Source organism: Panthera onca, chromosome A3 (assembly GCF_046562875.1).
Source record: "Panthera onca isolate mPanOnc1 chromosome A3, mPanOnc1 haplotype 2, whole genome shotgun sequence".
In the NCBI taxonomy this organism is placed as follows: Eukaryota; Metazoa; Chordata; class Mammalia; order Carnivora; family Felidae; genus Panthera; species Panthera onca.
Genome location: NC_138341.1, coordinates 79,190,915 through 79,217,018, shown reverse-complemented (window position 1 = coordinate 79,217,018; position 26,104 = coordinate 79,190,915). Strand labels below are relative to the sequence as shown.

Here is a 26,104-nt window from a genome sequence, read left to right as displayed (position 1 = left end):
CCAGATGCTCTTCACTGTTATGCTATACTGTGGTGGTTCTCAAGTGAGGACAACTTTGTCCCCCGCAGACATTTGGCAGTATCTGGAGACATATTTGACTGTCATGACTGTGGTAAGAAGGAGGCACTACCAGCATCTAGTGGGCAGAAGTTAAACATACTGCAGTGCACGGGAAGGCCCCCAGCAACAAAGGATCATCCAGCCCCACCTGTCAGTAGTGCCAAAGCTAAGTAACTACTGTTTGCCACTCAGTGAGTAGATTATAACAGGGAGAAAATGGTATATAGGAAAGTTGTGGGGTCATACTCCTTACTATGAGAGGGTGTGTGATGTGGTGAATGAAGAGTAGAGGAAAAGCCTGCGTTTGGCAGTGTGACCCTGGACAAGTCCTTTACTCCATGAGATTCTGTGTTCCTGTCTCTGAAATGGGGATTGAAAGCAGGGTTGTGAGGTTCATTAGGAATATGGTATTGCTCTGAAAATCAAGACTGAATAAACCTGAGCTGTGAACCCTTCTTGGGTGGGGAGAAGTTTCCCTACCTGTTCAGGGGGAGTGAGGGCAGCCCAGAGGTAATAGAGGAGGGAAAAATCTAAGCTCTGTGTACAAGGGCTATCCCTCAAACTAATTACTTGTTCTCTGGTGACCACTTGAGAAAGATCTTGCAGAATTCCAGCTGCTCCTGGAGATCCGCAAAGAATCCAAAGTGAGGTGTTTGTGTATATTTTGAATTATAAGAGGGTGCCATGTAATATAATAGTTTTGCTACCTTTTCTCCATCATCTGCTGTAGCTAAAAATTATCTTCAAATTAACAGTGCCTTTCCATCCCCATATCCTTGTAAGGTCCCCATTATATTACCTGGCGGTTACTGGACAGCAGCTGTCTCTATGCTCAGAGATGGACTTTGGTCACTGCCTTCTGCTTAGAGGCTGTTTTAATTGCACAGACAGTGGCAGTTAAGCAAATGGACTTTGAGTCCAAGCATGTGTATCACAACTCTGTGTCCTTGAACCTGTCTCTGGCTTCCTGGGTCTCCACTTTGAGATGTAGGGATCAGGGTGGGCAGCTTGGGAATGTCTGCCAGCCTTTACATGTGAAGGCTGGGCAGCTGCACCTGAAGTTCAGCAAAGAGCCTGGCAAAGCATCAAATGCCTGGGGCACCCCCAATAAATGTGCTTGCATGTGACCAGGTTCCTGACCTCACACGTCCAAATCCCAATACGATTCACAGTCGTTTTTAAAAATGTTTAGGTTTATTTTATTTTTTAGTTTATTTATTTATTTTGAGAGAGAGAGAGCAGAAGAAGATCAGAGAGAGGAAGAGAGAAAGAGAATCCCAAGCAGGCTCCACACTATCAGCACAGAGCCTGACAAGGGGCTTGAACTGACAAACCATGAAATCAATTACCTGAGCTGAAATCAAGAGTTGGAGGTGTAACCAACTGAACCACCCTGGTGCCCGACATGTATTGATTTTTGTTTATAAATGCTTTTTCACAGATTTTGCCTATGAGCAACAGAGTCTTAAAGCAGTTATAGCTAGTGCTGTAACAAGAAAAAAACCAGGCAGACCCCAGGACCCCCCCTGGGAAAAAGACTCACATCAGTTCCCACTATGGAGGCCTGCACAAATCCCTGCCCTGGGACAAGGACTGACCACTCTCCCCTGGTGAATATGCTGTGACATTGAGAAACCTGACTCCATCGGCCCTTTCACCAGGACTGAATCACTTATACAACCATAACTTTGTTATCAGCGTTGTTTGCCCTTCGTGGGTGAGCAAGTGTAAGATGTTCCCTAGAGACTTCCCACAATACCAGGGTACAGGGCACAGTCTTGGCCTTCACAGGTTTTCACCTGTTATGATAGAAACAAGCTACCAGGACCATTTAAAACAACAGTGGCATTTTTTTTCCTGCCATGGGGTTTGAAGATCACAAGAGAGACAATCTGTAGGTCTGAAGGTGGGTTTCAGGAGCTGGGGTGAGGAGGAGACCCTGGCAGCGCCTCCTGACCTTGGAATAGGGAACAGCGGTAAGGACAGTTTGGCCCCAGTGGCCAGGAAAGAGGCTCCCAGACATAGTAGCTGCCCTCCTTGAGAGCTCCATTTTGCCAGGGGGCTGTGAAGAGAGTGTTTAGAGAGGCAAGTTCTCTGCCCTTGCTGATCTGTGGGGTCTTATTTAGGAGAGGAAATGGAGAACGGATTCAGGATAAGCCTTCAGAGGATGGAGGGAAGAGGGAGATTCGTGGGGTGATGGAGGACAGCAGTAGGAAGGCAAGTGGGCCAAGGACCTCAGGGTGCTTTTGAGGTCTGAGGGGAAGTGAAGAGGATGGGAAGCTTCTGCTGACCAGGGAGAGGGCATCCTTGAGAGAACCTTCACTCCCTCTGGCAGTAGCCTTGCCTAACTGCAGTGTGGAAATAGCTCCACAGTGCAGACTTGCCTCGTTTCTGTATTTCAACAGGGACCCGGACTCCTTCCTGGTTGCTATCCAAGCACCAAGTGAATCCCGGTTATCTTAGAGTAGTTTTTGTGGGTTGTTTTTGTTTTTGTTTTTAATTTTTACTGAAGAGTGATACATATGCAGAGAAATATACAGATCATGTGTGTCTCAGTGAATTTTCACACACCAAACACACCAGACAAGAAACAGAATGAGACCAGTACCCCAGAGGCCCCTTGTGTTTTCTGCCAGCAGGCTCTGGAACTCATTCCCAGACTGTGGAATATGTGCTAGCTATCGAAGGATCCCTCAATCTCTGATTGCCCTTGCAGGAGACCTGGTGTGCAGTGCACTGGAGAGATGTGTTAGATTAGAAACAGCCTTCCTGTCTGTAGACTCAGCACTTGCCAAAGGGCCTGGTGCCTCGTGGGCACTCACCAGGTACAGTTGATTCTCATTATGTGTAGTAGTTATGCTCCATAAAGTTGCTGTGAACAGTGAATTAGTGAATACTGAACCATTGCTCCTAGAAGAAAGAGTAGAAATCAGAGCTAGTGGGCCTCTGATTACAACATTTTGTCAAATGATCAGCAATACCCTTGTTTTATTTGTGTTTGTGTTTAAGACACTGTATTGTATGTATTGTTAATTAATTATCATCCCACTCACAGCCAACAAAACTGAAACTCATGCCTGAATGAAGTTCATTTGATACACGTATTTTCTCTGTGACATACCTAACAGCCTTTTTGTGGTCAGGAACACCAGACAGCACTTTAGCACTAGACGTGGGAGCTATTTTACAGTAAAATCACCCCCAAAACCCCATAAAAATGCAAAAAATGTGGCACCAAGTATACCTCAAAAAGGACATTTGTTCACAGTATGAGAGCAGAAACAGGAAAGAAACAGAGTCTTATCAGCTGGGACCATGCTTGTCCAAAGCCTCGAATTTTTCACTTCTCTGCACATGTCTGCAAATTACCATGAATGGTCATAAGAACTGGTGTGGGCGTTACAAATACATTATAGTGAGTAGGCAAATTCACAAATACGGAATCCGCGAACAGTGAGGACTGACTGTATTGGTTAAATGGGAAAGGTAGGAATGGCAATTAGTTCAATCTGGAGGTGGAAATAGAACACAGCCCATCACACATCATTCAGAATGGGAGCTTACTCTGTGAAAAGCCCTCACTCCCCAAACGCTCAGCACAGTTTTGAGACAAATGCTCACACAAGAGTTAAAAGCCCAAGTTCCACTGTAAGATCACCCAGCCTGGCTCGTGGACAGAACTGGTGAAGAGCGACTGCAGACTTTGCAGGCATGTATTGATCAGGGGCTATCTGTGTAAGCTGAGATGGATAATCACTCAGTAAATGCTTAGAAAAACACCAAACCCTCAGCTTTCATATAGGAAGCCTGGCATATAGGAGCGTGTGGGTGGCTCAGTCGGTTAAGCATCCTACTGTTGGTTTTGGCTCAGGTCATGTTCTCACAGTTCATGAGTTCAAGCCCCATATTGCGCTCTGTGCTGACAGCGAGGAGCCTTCTTGGGATTCTGTCTCCCTCTGTGTCTCTGCCTCTCCCCTGCTCATTCTTGATCTCTCCTCTCAAAAAAAAAAAAAAATATATATATATATATACACACACACATATATATATGTATATGTGTGTGTGTGTGTGTGTGTGTGTGTATAAACATTAAAAAAAAAAAAAAGGAAGCCTGACATAAACCCTTAACATAGATGAGGTCCCATGTGTCCCCAGAGCCCAGGACCCCACCCCCACTCCAGCAATCCCCTTAGTGTGTGTTTAGACACGTCATCACCTCCATGTAAACCAGGTCTGTGGCAGAGGACCTAAAGGGGAGGCAGAAACGGAGGATGTTTGCTGTTATTGAAACACCTAGGCACTGTTCTGGCTTCGGCTAATTATGACAGATGTTAATGATACATGCACGTTAGATCAGAAATCTTAGAGTGTAAACTCAGGCCTCTCCTTCCACAAAGAATGTTTTGCAAAGCTGGGAATGAGCCATCGATACATATTTTTAAGATATTTAAAATGACAGCATAACAGAAAAAGATTCCAAGAAGCGTGCCAAAGTGTTAGCACACTCTCCTGGGTTATTGATTTATGGGAAATTTCCTTCTCCTTTATACTTTCATCTGTTTTCTGGATTTGTACAATGTGCATGTGTACTTTTATAAACAAGGAAGACATTTTGCGAAAGGAAAAAGATTCTTAAAAATTGTGGCTCCAAAAACTTTCAAGAGACGTAAGAATCCTGCTGACCCACTGTGTGTTGGCTTAGGGCATAGATTTGCTTTATTTTTCTCAGCCAAGGGGCAGGAAATCCTGGTAGTTTACATCGTACAGCTCATTGCCTCTCACCCAGAAGACAGTCTTCATGACAACTCCCACCTTCCAGACTCAGCTGTCCTGCATATCATATGGGATGTAGACCACTGTTGGAGTCCCAGCCTCAATCCCTCAGCGGGTCCTTATAGAAGTCTTTCCAAATGAAAGAAACAGTACCTCAAGGCTGAATTGTAATAGGCACCAAAAAGGGGGGGAACCCATCACTGACTAGCAAGTCAAAATGAAGTAGTAAGAAGCATCTGCCTCACAGAGGGCTGGTTGAATATATCTCTAGAAATGGTTTCACACTGAGGATCTTCTGAATGGTTAATTTTAAGTCTTCCTGTATACAAATAGCTCGGTTAAAATGCCAAACATGTGTCCAGAAACTGTGTGGTTTTCTTCCCCATTGTATTTAGAGTTGTGTGTGATGGGGTATTTTCAGAGTGATATATATGGTAGGCTCCTGGGCAGATGGATGAAAATTGGGCTGCCATCTTGGGCAGTGTGTAGCTGCATCAGGGCCTGTCTGCTAGCCAGCTGTCCACAGGGCATAGTGTCTACAGGGAGGAACAGAGTGCTATTCCAGAGAGTGTGGCTTCAGTGGGCACTGGGTTACTTGGGCCAGGCTCGTCCATGGCCTTGTTCAGACCTTGCTGGCCTTCCCACCCTCCCCAGCCCATGTGGGGCACAGCACATGCAGAGATGGCTAGGAGGAGGCCCCTGCACTGATGGTGTGGCTCATGAGGAGACCAGGACACGCAGAGCATCAAGAGTTAGTCTGCTTGGACTATCGCAGATCATGTCCTCAGGAACCAAGAGTCAGCCCGGCCACCTGGCCCAGTTAAAGGCTGGGAGACATCCCGGTGCTTGCTTCTGTTTTCTTATCATGGGAGAGGACATTGGTAAAGGGCTCATTGGTCTCCACCATGTCCTGGCTAGGATTTGACCAAAGTCTACATCTCTTCTCAAGTGGGACTAACAACAACAAAATAACAACAGCACCCTTTGCGAGGGCAGCTCACACTCTTCAGCTTACAAGATGCCAGGCACTGTGCTAAGTGCCTTCTGTGGCTTATATCTCATTACACCTTCACCATCACTAAGGAGGTGTAGACAGCACATGATCTCTTTCGGTCTTCAGTCACATTAGGAGAGGTACACACTGCTCCTTTCCTCATTTGACACCGAAATTGAGTCACAGAAAGATTCTGAAATTTGCCCCAAAGCACCTTGCTAGCCCGAGGCCTTAATCTTAGACATGGAGGCCCCAGGGCCACATCAGTAGCTGCTCCGTTTCCTGGCCCCAAGGAGGAAGCAGTCCTCATTACCACAGCCTACTGAACCAACCACAAGAACAAACTCTTTTGGAGATGAATGCTTGAACAATAAATATACTTTTTAAACCAAACCCTTGAAGAAGGAGAATGTGTTAAGAAGAAAGAAGGAATCTGGAGAAAATCTAATGTATAAACTTCTCATAGCCTCCCTCTTTGACAGAATCATATCCTCAAAATAACAGCAACAAAAATAATTTTCCTGATCAAAAGTTGCCCTCATGTGAAATTAAGTTATTTAGGGCAAGCGTTGTGGCTGTTACAGCTTCCTGCATCGAAAGTGTTGTGTCTTCCAGAAGTTTTACTCTACATATGCTGTACAGCAGATCAAATTTGCTGTCTTCCTTTCCAGGGGAGACGTGTTTGGGGGAGTCCATCTCTTTCAGACTCTCTGTAAAGGAGATCACACAGATACAGACATGAATCAGTGGTTTCCTGTGCGTGAGAAACGCTCCTGGGCTGTTGGTTGCAAACCCAGGCACACCCAACTGCTTAAAAACCTGTTGTCAAGTGGGGAGGAGAAATTGAGATGTCAGAGCCCTTTAGCCAAATCCCCAGAAGATTAAGGTTGTCTGTGTATTGAGGCAGAAAGGAGTAAACAAAGGAGTGTTTTCAGCTCCTTTTATTTAATCTGCTGCCACATCTATATTAGCCTGGGATTAATGACATTTTGAACGTGTTTAATCTCAGAAGCTTTTTTTATGGTTGAACCTTGACCCTGAATATTCATGCAGTAGAGCGGTCACATAGTAAGATACTTGGCACCTGCAACCTGCCTTATCCTGCACATTACCTGTGTCTTCATTCCTCTCCCCTTCCTCCCCTTGTGGAGTATAGCACATGCCCCACAGTCCTTGCCCCTGCTGTGGCACCATGTGCAGGGAATGGGAGTGCAGACCAGAGTGGCCAGCTGGGCAGCTGGGTCTTCTGCCACAGAGCAGAATCGCTCTTTACCCAGCCGCTCTGCCTGCACTCACCTGGCACAGGCACTTCCATGTGGGCTCTGTGAGGCTCCAGGTGGAATCCTGGGCCTCTCTGAACCATGGTAGGAAGCTTCCTTCCCAGTGCCTGGAATTTCTCCCACCATTCCTGTGCCCTCCACCCATGAGGCTGGTCCTGAACTGTCCTGTGAAAGGGTCTGGAGGCCGTCAGGGTCCCTCTGGCCCACTCGCATTCCTGACATGACAAGGAATGAAGGGGTAAGGAGAGAGCACCGAATACCGAATACAAGGAGAGGCCACCACTCAGGGAAAAGAAATAGGAACCAAAGAAGAAAAATGGTTGCCGAAAGATCTCGGCCGTGCGCCTGGCCCAGTGCTTGGTGGCACTGCCATTGTAGGTTGTTTGATGTCACACTGGCACAGCAGGGCATGGGTGCAGAGCTCACTCTGTCCCATGAGCCTGCCCATGAATGCCTGACACAGGTGTACACACTCACACACAAAGTACAGCTGCCCACTGACAGGCAAAGCCGAGGCCAGTGACCCTTCTTTGCTTGCAAAGAAATCTGCCAGCATGCTCTCCATGTAAGGAAAGAAAAGCCACCTCTTGCCAAGCCGAACCTAGCTGCATTGATTACAAGACCGCAGTTCCTATGACCAAACTGGACAGAATAGGATTTGTCTCTGGTCCAGTGAGCTGTCAGCCTTGAGCCTGGTCTAGGAGGGCCCCCAGCCTTGCTGTAGGCCTCCATTTTATTTTATTTTTTATTTTATGTTTGAGAGACAGAGGATGCAAGGGAGTCGGAGACAGGAGGGGCAAGCGAGAGAGAGAGGGACAGAGAGAGAGAGAAGCAGGGCTCACCCAAAGCAAGACTTAAGCTCACCAATGTGGGGCTGGAACTCAGGAACTGTGAGATCATGACCTGAGCCCAAGTCCGATGCTTAACAACTAAGCCACCCAGGCGCCCTTGCTCTAGGCCCCTGATCCACATGGTCCCCAGGAATGCTACATAGCCCCTGTATAACCTTTTCCAGTGAGTTTTTAAATACTCTTTTTTGGCCCAAATAGGGTATAGAAATTCCTCAGAGCTGTCTTGTACCCTCGTGGTGAGAATGACACATGTGTCACTTGCCCTACACAGACCTGAGGGACTGGAGAGCCACCCAGAGCACTGGGAGGTGCGGGGCCACTGTGGCATTTCGTAGCTGCCATTCAGCCTCTAGGTTAAAACTTGGGATGGAAATTTTCTCTCTATGTATCTGTAGTCTTGACAGAATTATTCAGAATATTCTGTTGACTAAGGTAATGAGTTTAAACCTGTAGTAAAATCCCTCTCTCCAGTCAGCCTGTGCTGTGGCAAAGGCTCCTGAGCAGCAAGCATGTGCAGGACAGAGCAGGCAGGACGGCACCACCACACCTCTCATTCCGGCCAGGACCAAATGGAGGGCACAACTGTCATTGAGTGTGAGGAAAATATCAAAGGAGAAATGGAACGAAATCTTCTTAAGAAAAAAGTTAAAAGTCCAGGGGCACCTGGGTGGCTCAGTCGGTTAAGCGTCTGACTCTTGGTTTTGGCTCAGGTCATGATCTCATGGTTCGTGAGTTCGAGCCCCCACATCGGGCTCTGTGCTGTTGGCATGGAGCCGGCTTCAGATCCTCTGTGTGTCCCCGCCCTTCCGCCTCCCTGCCCACTGCTGCTCACTAGCGCACTCTCACTGTCTCTCTCTCTCTGTCTCTGAAAAATAAAAGAAAAAAGTTAAAAGTCTAGAAAGACCATGAGGTTTCCCTAGAATGAGAGATTGAGATTAAGGTAAGAGAAATGCAGACTTTCTGTAAAACATGGAACCACCTTCTGTGTGCTAGGCAATCACTGGGTTCTTCAGATGAGATATAAAACGTAAAACAACATCATAAATGAGCTAATATTAGGACACTACATGGTGCATAGTCTGCAGAGTGTGTCTGTTAAATAAATAAGAAGTTCTAATGACTGAAAGCATATATCAGTGAGGCAGACAGTGAGCCAAGAAGTGGGGTAAATCTCTTAAGAGAGATTAGGAGAGGGAGAGCATATTCATCTAGGCTGACCAGACAGGCTGACCAGAGTAGGCTTCATGGAGAAGGCAGCATCTGGGCAGGCCCTTCATGGGCAAGTAGGGATGATTCTGGAACAGGGTGTCTAATCCCTGTCACCTCCTGGACTGTGGCCATAGCCTCCTTCCTCACCTCATAGCCTCCTATCCCTCCCCAGTCTGACTTCCTCTCCACACAGCCTTCAGAGTGTGCCCTTGGTTCAAACCCCAGGACTCCCCATTACGGACAGGAAAAAGGCCAAGAAGACCCTTCTCAGTCTGTCCCTTCATGATCCATCAGCCCCTCTCAGCCAGCCTGCCTACTGTTCTGCCTTCTGCCCCTTCCACCTAGGAGGCCTTATGGTGCCCCTCTGTTCAGCCTGGAAGGTTCCTTCTCCAGGTCCCAACCCAGACAGCACCTCACCCACCACCTACCAGTGTTAGGCCCTTCATCCACCCAGCACTTGGTAAACTGTAGCATCTTCCAATTTCCACTACAGTTGCTTGTTTGTGTTTAGTTTCCCGCACTAGATTTTGAGATTTTGAAAGAACAGGACAATTGGCTGCTTATTTTTCCACCTTAGCATTTAGCACAGTCCTTGCACATAGGAAATGCCAAAGGGAGGGAGGGATGGAGGGAGGGAGGAAGGACAAAGGGAAGGAGAAGGAGGAGAGCAGAAATGTTGAGATCTGGCTAATAGAAATGATTGTACATTTAGAAGTAGTCTGAGCAAATCTGAGTTTTGAAGTCAAGCGTGGAACAGAGAACATTTTGAAGAAGGAGCGATGAAGGCTGAGGATCAGGAGCAAGGAGGAATTCCCAGGTTTGGGAGCAAGAGTCCGACAAGGACCCGGGGCAGGAGGGAGACACCCAAGGAGGACAGGCCTCCCAGGCAAGGTTAACACAGTTCCATCAGTACGAGGGGTAGAGCAGGTAGAGAACTTGGAGACCTCAGGATTTACAGTTCAATGGTCGGGTGGATGGAGAGAGCAGCGCTCATGTTGTGGCTGAGTCAGGCATTAGCTGAAGAGACACAGGCAGAGACCATTGGAGGTGGAGGGTGGAGGAGAACAGAGGACTCGGGCTTCATGGGGATGATGAGGCTTAGTGGCGACAGTTCTTTTCAACTGTGGGAGACCCAAGCACTTTGCAAAGCAGCAGAGAAGAGGTCAGCTGCCAGGGAGAGCCTGAAGAAGCAAGAAGGGGCAAGGGATAAATGAAAGAGATAGAGCAGGGCTCCCTGGGGACCAGCAGGGTGGAGGCTTCAGGGAGCAGCCAGGAGAAGAGTGGGAGCCATTCCCGGCTGTCCAGTCCAGGAAGAGGTCAGCATGTGAAGCCAGAGGCCCTTCTCAACTCTGACGAGAGACCGAAGCTTGCAGGGCAGGGGCTCCTGTCCCCTGCCCCTCTTTGGTGACCGGGGGGCTGAGAGAAAGACTGCAGGTTAAACTGGAGACAGAAACAAGAACAAATAGAGTAATATCCTATCACGTCAGAGCCAGGGGTGGTATATGTCAAGCCACCAAGAACGAGAGGTCATCACAGATATCTGCAGGCATTGCTGCGACATGGGCCCTGCCTTCACCTTGCTGACCAAGGTGCACTGTGTAGAAGGAAAAGCGGTCAGGGGCCAGGCATCTGGGGATACACTTCTGTCTTTGTTTTCTGAGGTAGCAGGCAAACATTCAGAAAGGCGGGCTTGTGGGGAACCTTTGGATTCGGTGTACTTTTTTTTTTTTAATGTTTCTTTATTTTTGAGAGAGAGGGAACATGAGCGGGGGAGGGGTAGAGAGGAAGGAGACAGTGGATCCAAAGCAGCCTCTGTGCTAACAGCAGAGAGCTCGATGCAGGACTTGAACTCACAAACTGTGAGATCATGACCTGAGCCGATGCTGCTTAACCAGCTGAGCCACCCAGACACCCTGGATTCGGTGTACTTTTGATATGCCTGTGAGAAGCCACTATTTAAGTCATAGATTTCCTTGAAGAGTGTAAGCTTGCTTCTTTTTTCTGTGGATAAAGATAATAAATTTTCATCAAAGAAAATATGCAAATACAGAGATAAAAAGAGGGACTCATAGAGGCTCTTAGGTGGCTCAGTCAGTTAAGCATCCAACTTTGGTTCAGATCATGATCTCACAGTTTGTGAGTTCAAGCCCTGCATCATGCTCTGTGCTGGCAGCTCAGAGTCTGGAGTCTGCTTCAGATTTTGTGTCTCCCTCTCTCTGCACCCCTCCCATACTCACACTCTGTCTTTCTCTCTCTAAAAAATAAATAAACATTAAAAAAAATTTTTTTAGGGGCACCTGGGTGGCTCAGTCAGTTAAGCATCTGACTCTTGATCTCGGCTCAGGTCATGCTCTTACATTTGTGGGTTCAAGCCCTGCTTTGGGCTCTGTGCTGACAGTACAGAGCCCGCTTGGATTCTCTCTCTCCCTCTCTCTCTGCTCCTACCCTGCTCACACTCTTTCTCTCTCAAAAATAAAAAAATAAAGAAACATTAAAAAAATTTTTTTTAATAAACAAAGTCACTATTTCTGTTCTCTCTAGAACATTAAGGAAACCAACTGTGGCTAGTTTTGGTGTCACTCTCCACAAAAGGAAGGTTATGCTTACAATTAAAAAAATAATAATAGTGTGTCTACAAAACTTCCAAGAAAATCAGGAATCACATAGTCTGTACTAGCCCAAAATGCCAGGCTTATATTAAAGAAATCTTATTTATATACTGATTTTTATCTCATTCCAGAAAGTATCCTGTGGGAGGAATGTGGCTTTTAAATGTGCATATAGGAGCAGTTGCATTTAATTTTTTGTGGCTCAGACTAGAGGAGCATCATCTCTTTGATGCATCTTTAAGTGAGAAAACCAAGTCCCCTGAAGAAAAGCAATGGTCTCACCAGAGAAGCTTCCCAGACCCTCTCTCCTCCTCCCTCATACACCCTGGCCTCCAGCTCCTCTGTGCAGTATTCTCTGTGTGGGAGAAGCCAAAGGTGAGACTGGACAGGGGCTGGGCTGTTTTGCATAATCTTGTGTCTTTACCCACAGAGAAGGGTCCACCTCCTGCAGCCGAGGGCCAGCCTGCACCACCCTGGATCACCATTGCTCGGCAGAAACGGCGAGGGACCCCCAACCAGCCCCCTAACCAGGAAGACAAGCCTGGGGTCCGTACCCTGAAGTCAGAAATAGGAAAGCAAGCCAAGGCGCCCGAGAGAGCCCAGGTGCTTAGAGCAAATGCTTTCTGTCTCTATAGATAGAGGGTGGGACCAGCCAGCTAGAGCTGAGGCCCAGCACCCCACACATTCTGCGTGTTCATTATAGAGACCCTTGCTTCTGACGATTGCTAATGGGTGCCCTCGGTGTGAGCTGGACTGTTAGAAGTGGGTGGATCGCTTAGGCAGCTCGCCGCGCCCTGCCCCCTGGGCAACACAGCTCAGCCTCTGGAGAAATGGAATGGGGTTAAAATAACTTCTCAGATGCGTGGTGACCATGTCAGCAGCTCCATCTCGGCTCGTTGCATGGTAATGGACAAGCCCTGCTTTTGCTGCTATGCTGGCCACCTGCTGGGGCTTCTTGTTCCTCACCTAGGGCTGCAGGGCTGGAACCTGGGTTTCCACTTCACACTCCGCACTGAAACAGCTTTCTCAACCCCAGGCATCTATGCTCACAAGCAGGATGAGACCCTCAGCTTCTGTATTCCCCCTAATAGCCACCATGATAAACCCATAAGCGTGTTTCAGCCATGTGAGGAAATGAGCCCCAGCCTCCAACAGCATCTGTTTTCCTTTGTTTGAACCCAAACCTCCATCGTACCCAGCCCTGAAACCCTGCATGCAGACTAAGGGAATTTCTAAAGTGAATACTAACCAATGATGTTGGTTTGGGGCATCCATGTTCATATCAGGTGTCATAAAAATTTCAAAACTATTTCCAAACAATTCATTATGACTTTTAAATGGAATCCCTGCCATCTGACACGCAGGGCTGAGGCCAGGTGTGGGGACAGGGCAGAAGCCACGACATCTGTGTGGGCGTAGCAGAAGGCCCCACACTCGCCTGAGTCTGACATTCTAAAGGCTCCTCTCAGCAAGGGCACAAATTAGAGCTCTGCCAAGAAAGTACCAGTGGCATGACTCAGCTCAGCAGAGAAGTTCTGTGGCCCCGCTGCTGTTGGTCATGTTTGCCCCCTCTCGGAGTGTCAGTGACCAGACAGAGGGTGTCTCTCTTGTGTCCTAATAGGAGCCCATGAAGCAAGCTGACTTTGTCCGCAGCAAGTCTTTCCTGATTGCTCCTGCCAAACCCACTGTGGACCGGAGGCAGGGGACAAAGCTTCGCCTCCAGGAGGGGCTGCAAAGAGGAATCTCCTTGTCTCATCAGAACTTGGGTATGAAACCTGCAAGCAGTACCAAATACAGTTAAAACCTTGTTTTGCGAGCACAGTTTGTTCTGGGAACATGTTTGTCATCCAAAGCACTCATATATCAAAGCAAATTTCAAGAACCATTGGCTCAGTTGTGACTATGTGATGTTCGGCATCACGAACTACTCATATTGCAAGACATCGCTCGTTTATCAAGTTAAAATTTATCAGAAATGTTTATTCATCTTGTGGAACACTTGGGACACTCGCAGAACAAGTTACTTACAATCCAAGGTTTTACTTTGAAATATGTTTCCAGCACTGGTCCTGCTTTTCTTGTTTTGTTTTCTGAATTACTTTGCCACATTGATTTTTTAAATGGCTTTTGCTGAGATGTCACTTCCATGTCATAACACTCACCCATTTCCAGTGTACAATTCAGCAAGTGTATATTGACAGTAAGTGTATATTTACTGACTTGTACAACCATCACAATCCAATTTTAGAACACTTCCCTCACCCTAAAAAGAAACTCATGCCCATTTACAGTCATTCACCGTTCCCAACCCCAGGGCTAGGTAACCACTAATCTACTTTCTGTCTCCATATACTTGCCTTTGGGGACATTTCTTATAAATAGAGTCATAAAATATGTGTTCTTTTATAGGTAGCTTTCTTTCACCGAGCATAGTGTTTTTGAGAATCATCTCTGCTATCCCATCAGTATTTTTAAATCTATTTTTAATAGATTTAATAGATTTAAAATCATACAACAAAATCTACCATCCTGGCCATTTTTAAGTATACAGTTTGGCAGTGTTAAGAATATTTGCACTGTTGTGCAAACTGATCTGCAGAGTTTCTGCAGTTTTATTCTGAAAGTTTCTCTTACCTCACTGTGTTGCTGGAACCATTTTGAGCCTACCGTTCTTAAGTCTTTTTATTACATAAATTATTCTATGCTTGAGTCTTCTTTACGTGTTTACACATTAATAGATTTTGTGTTTGAGACCACAGCTAAGACCTTGACGTATATTTTAAAGAAAAGCAAGAGGCTTAAGTGGAAATCCAAACTCATTTCTCATGTTTCTGTTTGTTTTGTCTTCTTTCCAGCGGCTCAGTCTGCAGTGATGACGGAGAAAGAATTGCATCAGCTGAAGAGAGCCAGTTATGCCAGTGCAGATCAGCCATCCTGGATGGAACTTGCCAGAAAGAAATCTCAAGCTTGGAGTGACATGCCCCAAATTATAAAATAGGCTGACAGCCTGCTGCTAAAGAACGTCCACTACCTTGACGGGTCACTTACTTAAAAACTGCCAGTGAATCAAGGCAAACAAACTGTGAAACCGAAGAGTGATTTTATCAAGTTATGGGAGAGCGAGCCTGGGGAAGAGGAAGGAACCAGGCCAACAAAGACAGACACACAGCCACAATCCTGGGCCAGAGGTGCCCTAAAACAAGAGCACCATTGAAAAGGGCCAGCAACAAGGTCCTGTGCCCAAAGGTATGAATATGAGTCTTTGAGAATTGCCTTCATAAAGAGGGCTTGGCAGGAAGAAAACAGAAGTGAGCAGTGAAAGCCTTAGTCGGAAGCGCCTGCAAGGACAAAGGGGAAGGTCTTCCAGGAGAACGTGTGTCTGTGCTTCCACCTGAGGTCAACTTGTGTCTCCGGGTGTGGTCTTGCCTGTGGATCCTGTCTTCTTTCAATGTTTACTATTAGGCATGACATTTTTGGTAAAACAGTGATGCCGTTTCCAAGAGCAGCTATTAAACAGTTTTCCTGAAGACAGTCTCTCTAAGAAGGAGCAGAAGGAACATAGCCGGGTTCATCAATTCATAGACTGTTTCCAAAAATAATTTTTAAACTTTTCCACAAGGCATCTGTGTCCTTAACCATTGCACAATGCATTGCCTGTTCAATAAAATGTTTCAAACATGCCTCTGTCCTATGTGTAAATGTTCTTTCTAGTCACACTTGGAGAATGTCCTCCAGCAGTGAGTGAAATGCGATGTGTGGAGTTTCAGTTAGTATATGTATCATTCAGAGTCTCAGTTGGGTTGGTTTGGGGGTTTGGGTTTTTTGAGATTCTTTTTTTCCAATAAAATTTTCAGTGTTTATTTTTGGAAATCAGAAGATAATGTAGGTTTTTTTTCTATCTTCATCTACTTGGTGCAACATCTTAAAACATAAAATTTCTAAAAAAGTTGTAATTCTTTAGCATCTAATTAATCTAACCTGCACATTTCTACCGAAAACTAGGTTATCAGTGTATTAGCCAGGATGACCCATGAATGTAGAATGTGGAAAGGCCAGCAGAGGAAGAACGTATATTTAGGAACTCAGAATTGTGTCTCAGTTATATAATACCTCTATTTTTAAAAATATTTCCAATTTGTTCCTTTGAACAAGCTCATCTTCATAGGAATATGTGCAGTTGGGGGCATTCAGCCACCAAAATCAGTGAGACTTTATAGATATTATAATTTGATTTTATACACCCTAAGTTCTACTTTCATTGTATTCTCTATCCTCGTGAGTAATTATTTTTCTAGCTGCTAGAACTACACAATGTGATTAAGCCTGCCTTTATTGGAAAAGTCCTGGGATAGCTTTATTCCTAACCAAATTGATTTATTAATTTCATTCTCTTAGAGAACATCAATACTGAATGCCATGGTGAATGTGTGCTCTAAACAAGAACTCTGTCCATCTAGAATTGCTCCAAAAGCTTAGACATGAATAGTTTTAACTAGAAAATATTTTGGTGGCTAGGATTAACCCAAACCATCATTTCCCCTATTAGCAGGACATTTCAGATGAACAATTTTGAGGCAGTGGATTTTACCATTAGATCAAAAATTTTTGGTTCAGTTTTATTCAAATAGAGAGGTTGGTATTCTCTGTGTGTCTCAGGACTTGGTCTCATTCTCTCTGGTACCTGGTAAGTTAGAAGGGTATAGATTGTTGAGACACTGGGAGAATTCACTGGGGGATGGCTCTGTATCTGCCACCCCCCTGCATGAAGGTTGTGATCTTCTGCCATAACAAGAGAAACTTAAACAGTGGTGAAAATATGGAGATACCGTGTGAAGTCTAGAGTGGCCTCAGAGATGGTAGTCTGCAGGGAATTGACAAATTTGGTTTACCTAGAAGAGTGAACAATTATTGAGTGTCTCCTGTGTGCCAGGCCCTGCTCTCAGTGCTTCATATGTGTTATTTTTAATTCTCTCCACAATCCTATGGGAGTAAGTACTTGTCTCCATTTTGCAGATGAGGAAACTGAGGCACATTAAGGTTACGGTCACCTGTCCAAGATCTCACAAGTGAGTACCTCGTAAATGACTCTAGTCTTTCAACCCTACCCTTCAGTGATGTCCCCATTTATTTTTTATTTCTTATTTTTTATTTTTTATTTTATTTTAAAGGGAGCACAAGCAGGGGAGAGGGGCAGACAGAGAGATAGAACCTTAAGCAGACTCTATGCTCAGTGTGGAACCTGATGCAGGGCTCAATCCCATGACCCTGGGATCATGACCTGAGTCAAAATCAAGAGTCAGATGCTCAACTGACTGGGCCACCCAGGGGCCCCTCCCCATTTTTAAAAAGCATTAGCATGGTGAGTCTGTGTCCTTAAAAGCATAATATAGACAAGGGGACTATGTGGGATCTTATGTGGCTGTAGACTGAATGTTTTCATCTCCCCAAAATTCATGTTAAATCCTGATGTCCAGTGTGATGGTATCAGGACGTGGGATCTTTTGGGAGGTGATTAGGTCTTAAAGGTGGATCCTTCGTAATGGGTTTAGTGCCCTCATGAGAGAGTTCCCAGAGATCTCCCTGCTCCTTCCACCATGTGAGGGCACATCAATAAGATGGCTGTCTATGAACCAAGAAGCGGGCTCTCATTAGACACTGGATCTGCCAGTGCTCTGACCTTAGACTTCCCAGACTCCATCCACATCAGTAAGAAAGAAATTTCTATTGTTTACAAACTACCCAGTTTATGGTGTTCTGTTACAGTAGCCATAACAGACTAAGACATGTGTCCTGGAGACAAGTACATACATACTGCATGATCCTTCCCTGGGTGACCACATTCACCCTTATCCTTCAGTTCCTAAGAGGGACTGGAGAGAGTATGAGGGTTCTTTTGTAATTTTTAATCATGAGTACCTTCGTGAACTATGAGATGTTTTCATTCCCCTGAGGAACAAATGGATAATAGGCCTTATAGTTGTGGGGAAGGAGCACTAAAATAAATAAACATGAAACATGAGAAAAACATGGGAAAACAGAAATACCTGCAGTGGTGGGCCATAAAACAGAGGGACTTGGTTGTGGCAGAAAAAAACTATTTGAGAGTGGGTGGTTAGGAAAGGGTTTGCTAAAGAGGTGACCTAGTTATAAAAATGAACCAGCCTTGCAGAGATCTGGGGGAAAACAGCTAGAGATGACAGCTCTATAAAGCCCCATGCCCTCCCACCGGGCATGTTCAGGAAGCAGTGTAGTCAGCATGTACAGGACAAGGGGGAGAAGCAGGTGCAGACATCAGGAAACAGTCCGGACCACTTGTGGGTGGGGTGGCTGGCAGACCATGTGGGAGATGGATTTTGTTCTAAGTGCTTTGGCAAGTCAGTGAAGAGAAGTGATGGGAGGTGATGTGCTTTACATTTTAAGAAGATGGCTGTAGCTTCTGGGTGAGAATACACCGTATGGGGACACAGGGAAACAGAAAGCTAGAAGCCTATTCCATAGTCCATGTGGGATCATGGTGGTCAGGTCTACAATAATGATGGAGGTGGCAAGAAGTGGATGGATTCAAAATACTTTTTAAAGAGAGTATAAAATCCATAATGCTGGTGGATTTGATTTGGTGTGAGAAGGAAAAGATGAAAGTACAGATGACACCTAGAGTTTTAGTTGGAGCTCCTGGATGAGTGGTGATATCACTTACAGAAATGGAGGTGGAGGGAGGATATGCCACAAAAAGGAGTTTGATTTTGGACATTTTTAAAAATTCAATTGTAATTAACATACAGTGTTCTGTTAGTTTCATGTGGACAATATAGTGATTCAACAATTCTGTACGTTACTCAGTACTCATCAGGATGAATGTACTCTTAATCCCCTTTATTCACCCATCACCCTTCCCTCTGGTAACCAGTTTGTTCTCTATAGTTAAGAGTCTGGTTTTTTGTCTCTTTTTTTCTTTGTTATGTTTGGTTTTTTTCTTAAATTCCACATATGAATGGAATCATATGGTATTTGTCTTTCTGTGACTAACTTATTTCACTTAGCATAATACCATGTAGATCAATCCATGTTGTTCAAATGGCAAGATGTCATTCTTTTTATGGCTCAGTAATATTCCAGTGTGTGTGTGTGTGTGTGTGTGTGTGTGTGTGTGTGTGTGTATCTCACATCTCCTTTATCCATTCATCTATGGATGGATGGACACCTGGGCTGCTTCCATATCTTGGCTATTATAAATAATGCTGCAATATATATAGGTGTGCATATACCTTTTGGAATTAGTGTTTTTGTTTTCTTTGGATAAATAAATATCCACTAGTGGAATTACTGGATCATATGGTAGTTCTATTTTGGATTTTCCAAGGAACCTCCATACTGTTTTCCACAATGACTGCACTAGCTTTCATTCCCACCAACAGTGTGCCAGGGTTCCTTTTCCTCTACATCCTTGCCAACACTTGTTATTTCTTGTCTTTTTGATAGTAGCCATTCTGACAGGTGTGATGTGATATCTCATTGTGGTTTTGATTTGAATTTCCCTGATGATGAGTGATGTTGAGCATCTTTTCATGTATCTGCTGGCCATCTGTATGTCTTGTTTGGAAAAATGTCTATTCATGTCTTCTGCCCATTTTTAAATTGGATTATTTGGTTTTTTGGTGTTGAGTTATAGAAGTTCTTCATATATTTTGGATATTAATATCTTATCAGTTATGTCATTTACAAATATCTTCTATTCAGTAGGTTGTCTCTTTGTTTTGTTGATGGTTTCCTTCACTGTGCAACAGTTTTTATTTTGATGTAGTCCCAATAGTTTAATTTTGCTTTTGTTCCCCTTGCCGGAGGAGACATTGTTAGAAAAAGATTTCTACACCTGATGTCAAAGAGATCACTGCCTATGTTTTCTTCTAGGAATTTTATGGTTTCAGGTCTCACATGTGGGTCTTTAATCCATTTTGAGTTCATTTTTGTGTATGGTGTAAAAAAGTGGTACAGTTTCATTCTTTTGCTGGTAGCTGTTCAGTTTTCCCAATACGATCTGTGGAAGAGATTGCCTTTTTCTCATTATATGCTCACCTCCTTTGTTGTATGATTTTGGACATCTTAAATTTGAGATTCCCATTAAACAACTAAATGGAAACACAAAATAAAGTTATACAGTTGGAAATGATCAGCATGGGATGATTTAGATGGAATAGGAATTCAGGGGTCTAGAAGAGGAAGAGAAGTGTCTCAGAATTGGTCCTAGGACACAGCAACACTTAGGGATTTAGAGACAGGAGCCAGCAAAGGAGGCAGGAAGGGTCTCTGAAGGAGGAGGAAAAGCAGGCAAGAGAAGAAAGTGCTGGAAGGAAGAGGGAGAACTCAGCTGTGTAGGCTGGGATCTTGGAGATCCAGCCAGATGGGAATGAGAGTGACCATTGGGAATGAGAGTTATAGGTGACCTTGACAGAGCAATTTCAGTGGAGTGTTAGGGACAGAAGCGCAAATAGTGAGTCAAGGGCAGCTAGCCTATTGAGACATCAGCTATGTTCAACTTTCAAAATGTTACTGTGTATGGTAGAAGAAATGGAAGTAGAGGGGAGGAGGGGCATATGGCAACAGAGCATTTGTTTGTTCATTTGTTTGTTAGAAAAGACAAACAAGAGTGTGTTTATATGTGGATGGGAGTCAATGTGTAGGAGGAAAGAAGGGAATATTGTGGAAGCAGGTCTTTCTGAAGCACACCTTGCCTTCCAGTGCTTCCCACAAGGATGAATGCCTACACCTGTAGGCTGCCCTTGGTCCTAGAAACAGGAGCCCCAGGTTTTGATCCAGCTGTCAAGGGAGACCCAGGGTGATGGAAATATCCTGAGTGTGTTCTTCCCCTGCTTGCCCTGGTCTTCCATTCCCACAGCCCCCTTCATACTTGAGACTCATGCATTTTTGTTGTTGTCTTTTCCCAGAACTTGACTCTTGGCGGTCTGCAGAAGAAATCTAGGTACACCTGGCATTCTTTGCCTTGGTCAAGTCTATTAAATATTTGATGGTGGAGTCACACAGTGTAGACCAATCCCGGAAGACATAACCCCTCCCTAGCTTCCTAGTTCCATTGTCCACCCCCACCATCAGGACAAATTTCTCTTGGATGTCTCAACCACATCAGGCCTATCTTCTTCGTTCACAGTCATATACCACTTCAAGAGGCTTAACAGAATTTCTTCAAAACAAATGGAGTCATTTTTTAAGGGAAATTTTGATGAATACATTTTTTTCCACTTCATCCAATCCTATCCTTTGATTAATGTTTAAAACCACCAGCAGCAGGATCCTGGGAAGTTCTTGTGACTCCACCCATCCTGAGTTGTCACACCTCGCTCCTCAAAGCATCCATATTATAGGACTCAGTATAAAGCCCTGGAGATACTCTCCCTCTCGACTTCATATAGGTTTGAATAAGTCTCTCCCTAAGACCACAGTCACTGTCTCTGCTTGAGTAAGGCTGCCAGTTGGAGAATAACCAAGGCTCCCTCATCCACACTGAGAGAGAACACTCATCTGTTTCATAGGACACAAGTCATCAAGAAGAAGAAAAAAATAAAAAACATAATACATAAATACATGTGCCCGTGAAATTTTAAGAAAAATATGATCAGTGAGGTGGGCTCTAGATTTGCAACAGTTTTAAATGGAAGATGGAGGAATAAACAAAAAATGGAAAAATTAATTTCTTTATATTAAATCCTAAGAGAAGACAATAGGGAAATATTTCTATGGCAGCTTCAGTGGCTTCAAAATATGTCTACAAATTCTTTGAAATTCTGCCTTCAAAAGTGGAGCCTAATTCCCCTTCCCTTGAGTGTGAGATGGGCTTTGTGCCCACTTATAACTCTAGATAATGTAGCAGAAATGAGAATGTAATACTTCTGAAGCAAGGTAATGAAAGACATTGCTACTTTTACCTTTTGGACTGTTCTCTCTGAGAGAAGCCTGTCACCATGTCTTGAGGATACTCAAACAGCCTGTGGAGAAGCCCATCGAGAAGGAACCAAGACCTCCCGTTATGGGCTGAATTGTATCTCTCAAAAGTTGTATGTTGAAGTCCTAACCCAACTCCCAGTATGTCAGAATGTGACTGTATTTGGAGACAAGAAATTTAAAGAGGTAATTAAATTTTGGAGCACCTGGGTGGCTCAGTTGGTTAAGTGTCCGACTCTTGATTTCGGCTCAAGTCATGGTCTTGCAGTTCATGAGTTTGAACCCCATGTTGGGATTTGAACTGCTTGGATTTCTCTTTCTCTCTCTTTCTCTCTCTCTAAAAATAAACTTAAAAAAAGAGGTAATTAAGTTTAAATGAGGTAATCAGGGTGGGCCCGAATCCAATATGACTAGTGTCTTTATAAGAAGAGGAAGTTTGGACACAGATACACACAAAGGGAAGACCATGTAACAACACAGGGAGAAGATGGCCATCTACAAACCAAAGAATGAGGCCTCAGAAGAAATCAAACATGCCAACACCTTGATCTCAGACTTCTACCCTCCAGAACTGTGAGAAAACACATTTCTGTTGTTTAAACCACTTAGTCTGTGTTGCTGTGTTGACAGCAGTCCCAGAAACTAACACCGCCCATCAATCACCAGCACCAACTTGCCAGCCATTTGAATGAGCCACCTTATAATTGGCCTCTGTGGCCCCAGTCAAGCCTCCAGATGAGTGCAGCCCAGTTGACATACTGACTGCAACCTCACGCAAGATCCCAGGCCCAACTGTCCAGTGAGGCTGCTCCCAATCCTGGCCCACTGAAATTGTCAGGTGACAAATGTTGAATACAGTTTTAAGCTACTACATTTTGAAGTTACATAGTAACCGGTACCTAATACAGCAGTTTCATATACTTTTTCTGGGTCTGAAAGTGAAAAGTCCCTAATTGTTTTAACGTTTGTATTTTCCTTGAGGTTAAGAATGTGACCATAAGCACAGTGTGAGAGATTTTTACTTAACGCCTCCCAAATTGCAGTCTGTCTTAGGGTCTGTGGCAGAGATAGCTGGGGTGGGGAGTGGGCTACACCAAAGACCTGTGAGACCCTTGCATAGTTTTAAGTTGTTTCTAGAAACAGATGTCCAGCCAGAGACTACATGTCCAGCCTCAGCCATCTCCTACCCAACACATACATCTACCTACACATGGGACCCTGTTGTTGAGTTCTGGCTAATGGACTGAGTGGCAGTGATGTGTGTCCCACACACAAAGCCCTAACTTTCTAGAGAGAGTTCAGGGGAAAATAACCAACATGACAAGGAAGTGTCCTGTGCAAGAGACTTTGGAGAAAGGAGGAGTTTAGCTCAGAAAAACCAAGGGGAGGCAGGAGAGGTATCTTCAGATGTTTGAAGAAAGAATTGACTTATTCTGTTTAATTCCCCAGGGAACAAACCAGGACCGGAAATGAAAGTTCAAGAGAAGGACAAAGAAATGTTCTAACTCATTGTCCAGCATGGGACAGGATGTCAGTCAGGAGTGAGCTCCCCAACACTCAAAGTGAGCAAGCTGAGAGAGGATGGCCATCACTCTGGGATGCTGTCCAGACCTTCACCCTGGAAAGGAGTTTGGATCAGGCAGCCTCCCCAGACTAGAGATACTCTGTATTTACAACATGTAGTTGTCTGAGGCAGGGCCTTTTACATTAGTTTTGTAATGTAATTACATTACATTGCTCTTAATACTAATTATTACCAAGAAGTAATCATCCATAAAATGATCCAAATGGGCTTTTATACAGAATGTAGTTGTCCAGAGTGCTCTGAAAGCTTTTTATTACCAGAAGAAGGAAGCCATGCAGAACCAGCTAGTCAGAAGATGGGGCCTTCCCAGTCCCTCCCGACAGATGAACGTGATGGGGGGAGGAATGCAGATCAGCTTCTCCAGCCGCACTCCTGAATCGTCCTGTCAGTTCTATTTAACTCCCATGTGGAGGGAAATATTTATTTATTCCTTGGAAGATGAAAATCATCTCTGGTGAATAGGCTCTTTAGGACCAAATAGCAGAAATAATGCAGGCTGAATGCATGCATTTTGGGTGATAGCACAGGTGCTCAGGCAGTGGTTGACACTTTATATGCATTGTCTAACTTCCTTCCTGCCTTCTCCATAGGGAAATTATCCTTATTAGCATGGAAATAAAGGAGAGATATGTTTGTGATGCCCAGAAGATTATTAACAACAACAGTCAGGCTGGTGGTTGGGGTGTGCTGGAGGAGTTTGCTTATTAACATCACCTAAGAGCACCCTGAAGTATTTGCAGAGAGACCAGAGGCCTCCAGACTTGCACGCCTATGAGCACGAGCTGCCCTCCCTGCCAGGTGCCTAGTTTGACAATTGCTATTACATTTGCAGAAAAACAAATTCAACATTTAGCCCGCTATTCAATAAAGAACAACTTGCATCTGAAAGATTCCCCACAAGGAAAAGAATTCCAGGATCAAACTTAGGAAAATGCAGAATTGCTACGGAGACAAAGACAACCAGAGGCAAATCACTAGGGAGGCATTTAGACAAAATAAAGCCAATCTTTCAGAAGCTGAAGCCTTTAAATTTAGACGCCCCATCTTTTTTCCCAAAGGTAGGGGAGGAGGGAAATGATCAGATTGTTTTCACTGTCACCCACCCCCGCCACCTCATCTACCATCTTGTCTGTAAGGATCAGACACTTCCACTGGGTGGGCTGCCCAGGCTCCCATGAGGCCAGAGCAGGAGGAGAGTTTGGATGCCTACAACCACAGAGTATAGCGACTCTCAGAGTGCCACCCTCTCCTTGACTGAATTACCGTGTCCCTTCAGATCTCCGAGCACAGGAAGAGCTTACAAAGGATGTGGGGCCAAGCACTAAACTCGAAGTGGTCAAATTAGGAGCCAGCTTTCCTGGTAGTGGCTGGAGCCAGACATGTGCTGGGTCACCTAGTGAACTTGGAGGTTCCAGCAGCTCCAGCCCTTAAAGGCTATGGTTCTGTGCATCTATGGGACACTTCTGCACTGGCCATAGCTGGTTTCCAGACATTCTCTTCTATTTATGATCTCTTCCCATAAGGCACTGGACTTGCAAGTTGTTACAGGCTTAACTGCATCCCCCCAAATTCATTGGTGGAAGTCCTAACCCCCAGTATCTCTAAGTGTGGTTGCAATTGGAGATAGGACCTTTAAAGAGGTAATTAAATTAAATGAGCTCACTAGGGTGAGCCAAAATCCGATATAACTGGTGTCCTAAGAAGAAAAGATTAGGGCACAGACACATACACACACACACACACACACACACACACACACAGAGAGAGAGAGACAGAGAGAGACAGAGACAGAGAGAAGGAAGACCATGTGACAACACAGGGAGACCGCCATCTACAAGCCAAGCAGAGAGGCCTCAGAGGAAACCAATCCTGCTAATACCCTGACCTTGGACTTCTATCCTCCAGAGCTGAGTGAAAATTCCTGTGGTTCTTTGTTATGGCAGCCCCCTAGCAAACTAATACACAGGTCTAGTGTGATCTATACTTAGGGGTTAGAGTTCAAGTTCACAGTGGTTTGGAAATAAGTATTGAAAAGTAGGAAGTGGAGACTTTCAGGGGCCAACATGGCAGAGAAGTAGGAGGATCCATACTTCCTGTGTCTCTCAAACAAAGAAGGGAAGAAGCCAAAGGACTTTGAACACCAGAGCCTGGGAGGAAAAGAGACTGAATCTACTAGGAAGAAAATGGGAAAGCTGGAAAAAAGATTAGTGAGTAACTACAAACTGGGGGAGATTAAAAAAAAGGCCATGGGGCATGGAGGGGAGGGACCCCCTTCTGTGGAGAGACAAAGGGAAGAGAAAGAGAGGCTAGGGAAGTGCAGGACCCTATCTGGACAGGAGGAAGACCACGGACTGAGACTGAGAGGGATCCGATCTCTAACTGAAGGGCTTTCTTTGGACTGGAGCCGGCTCCCTGTTCGTGCACCTGGGGAGGAGGGGAGCCAGCTCTGGGTGTGGTGGTAGGTCAGGGGCTCAGTCCGCGGTTGGAAAAAGTGGTTCCCTCCTGGGAAGGCTGCGCGATAGCACAGAAACTGCCTAAGTCCGCCACCCCCCGGGGGCGCAGTGTCTGGGCCCAGGGCGCAGTCTGCAGGAGGAAAAGGCAACCATCTCCCTGGAGTGCTGTGGGAAAAGACAAAGTCTGCCTGCGTCCGCCACCCCAGGGGCTTGCAGCAGCGAGGGCGGTGGCTCAGTCCACAGAAGGAGAAGGCGGTCCTCCCAGAAGTGTAGTACAAAGCCAGCCGGGACCACATATCGGGCCGCACTCAGAGGCACTTACCCAGTGCCAGAGCA

At 45.2% G+C, this 26,104-nt stretch overlaps 1 protein-coding gene across 3 annotated transcripts in view; it reads left to right on the top strand.

Annotated features, from left to right (window-relative positions):
- CRACDL (CRACD like) overlaps positions 1-15,517 on the top strand; it is a 145,098-nt gene extending 129,581 nt beyond the window's left edge. The window contains exons 8-10 of one of the 3 annotated variants that reach the window (XM_078444401.2): positions 12,207-12,379; positions 13,398-13,542; positions 14,632-15,517. In XM_078444401.2, the coding sequence (XP_078300527.1) occupies positions 12,207-12,379; positions 13,398-13,542; positions 14,632-14,774 (461 nt within the window). In that variant the 3' untranslated portion in view covers positions 14,775-15,517. The remainder of the gene's footprint in view (positions 1-12,206; positions 12,380-13,397; positions 13,543-14,631) is intronic. The other 2 variants (XM_078444400.2, XM_078444399.2) reach the window with 2 other exon arrangements.
- Positions 15,518-26,104: the final 10,587 nt, after the last annotated feature.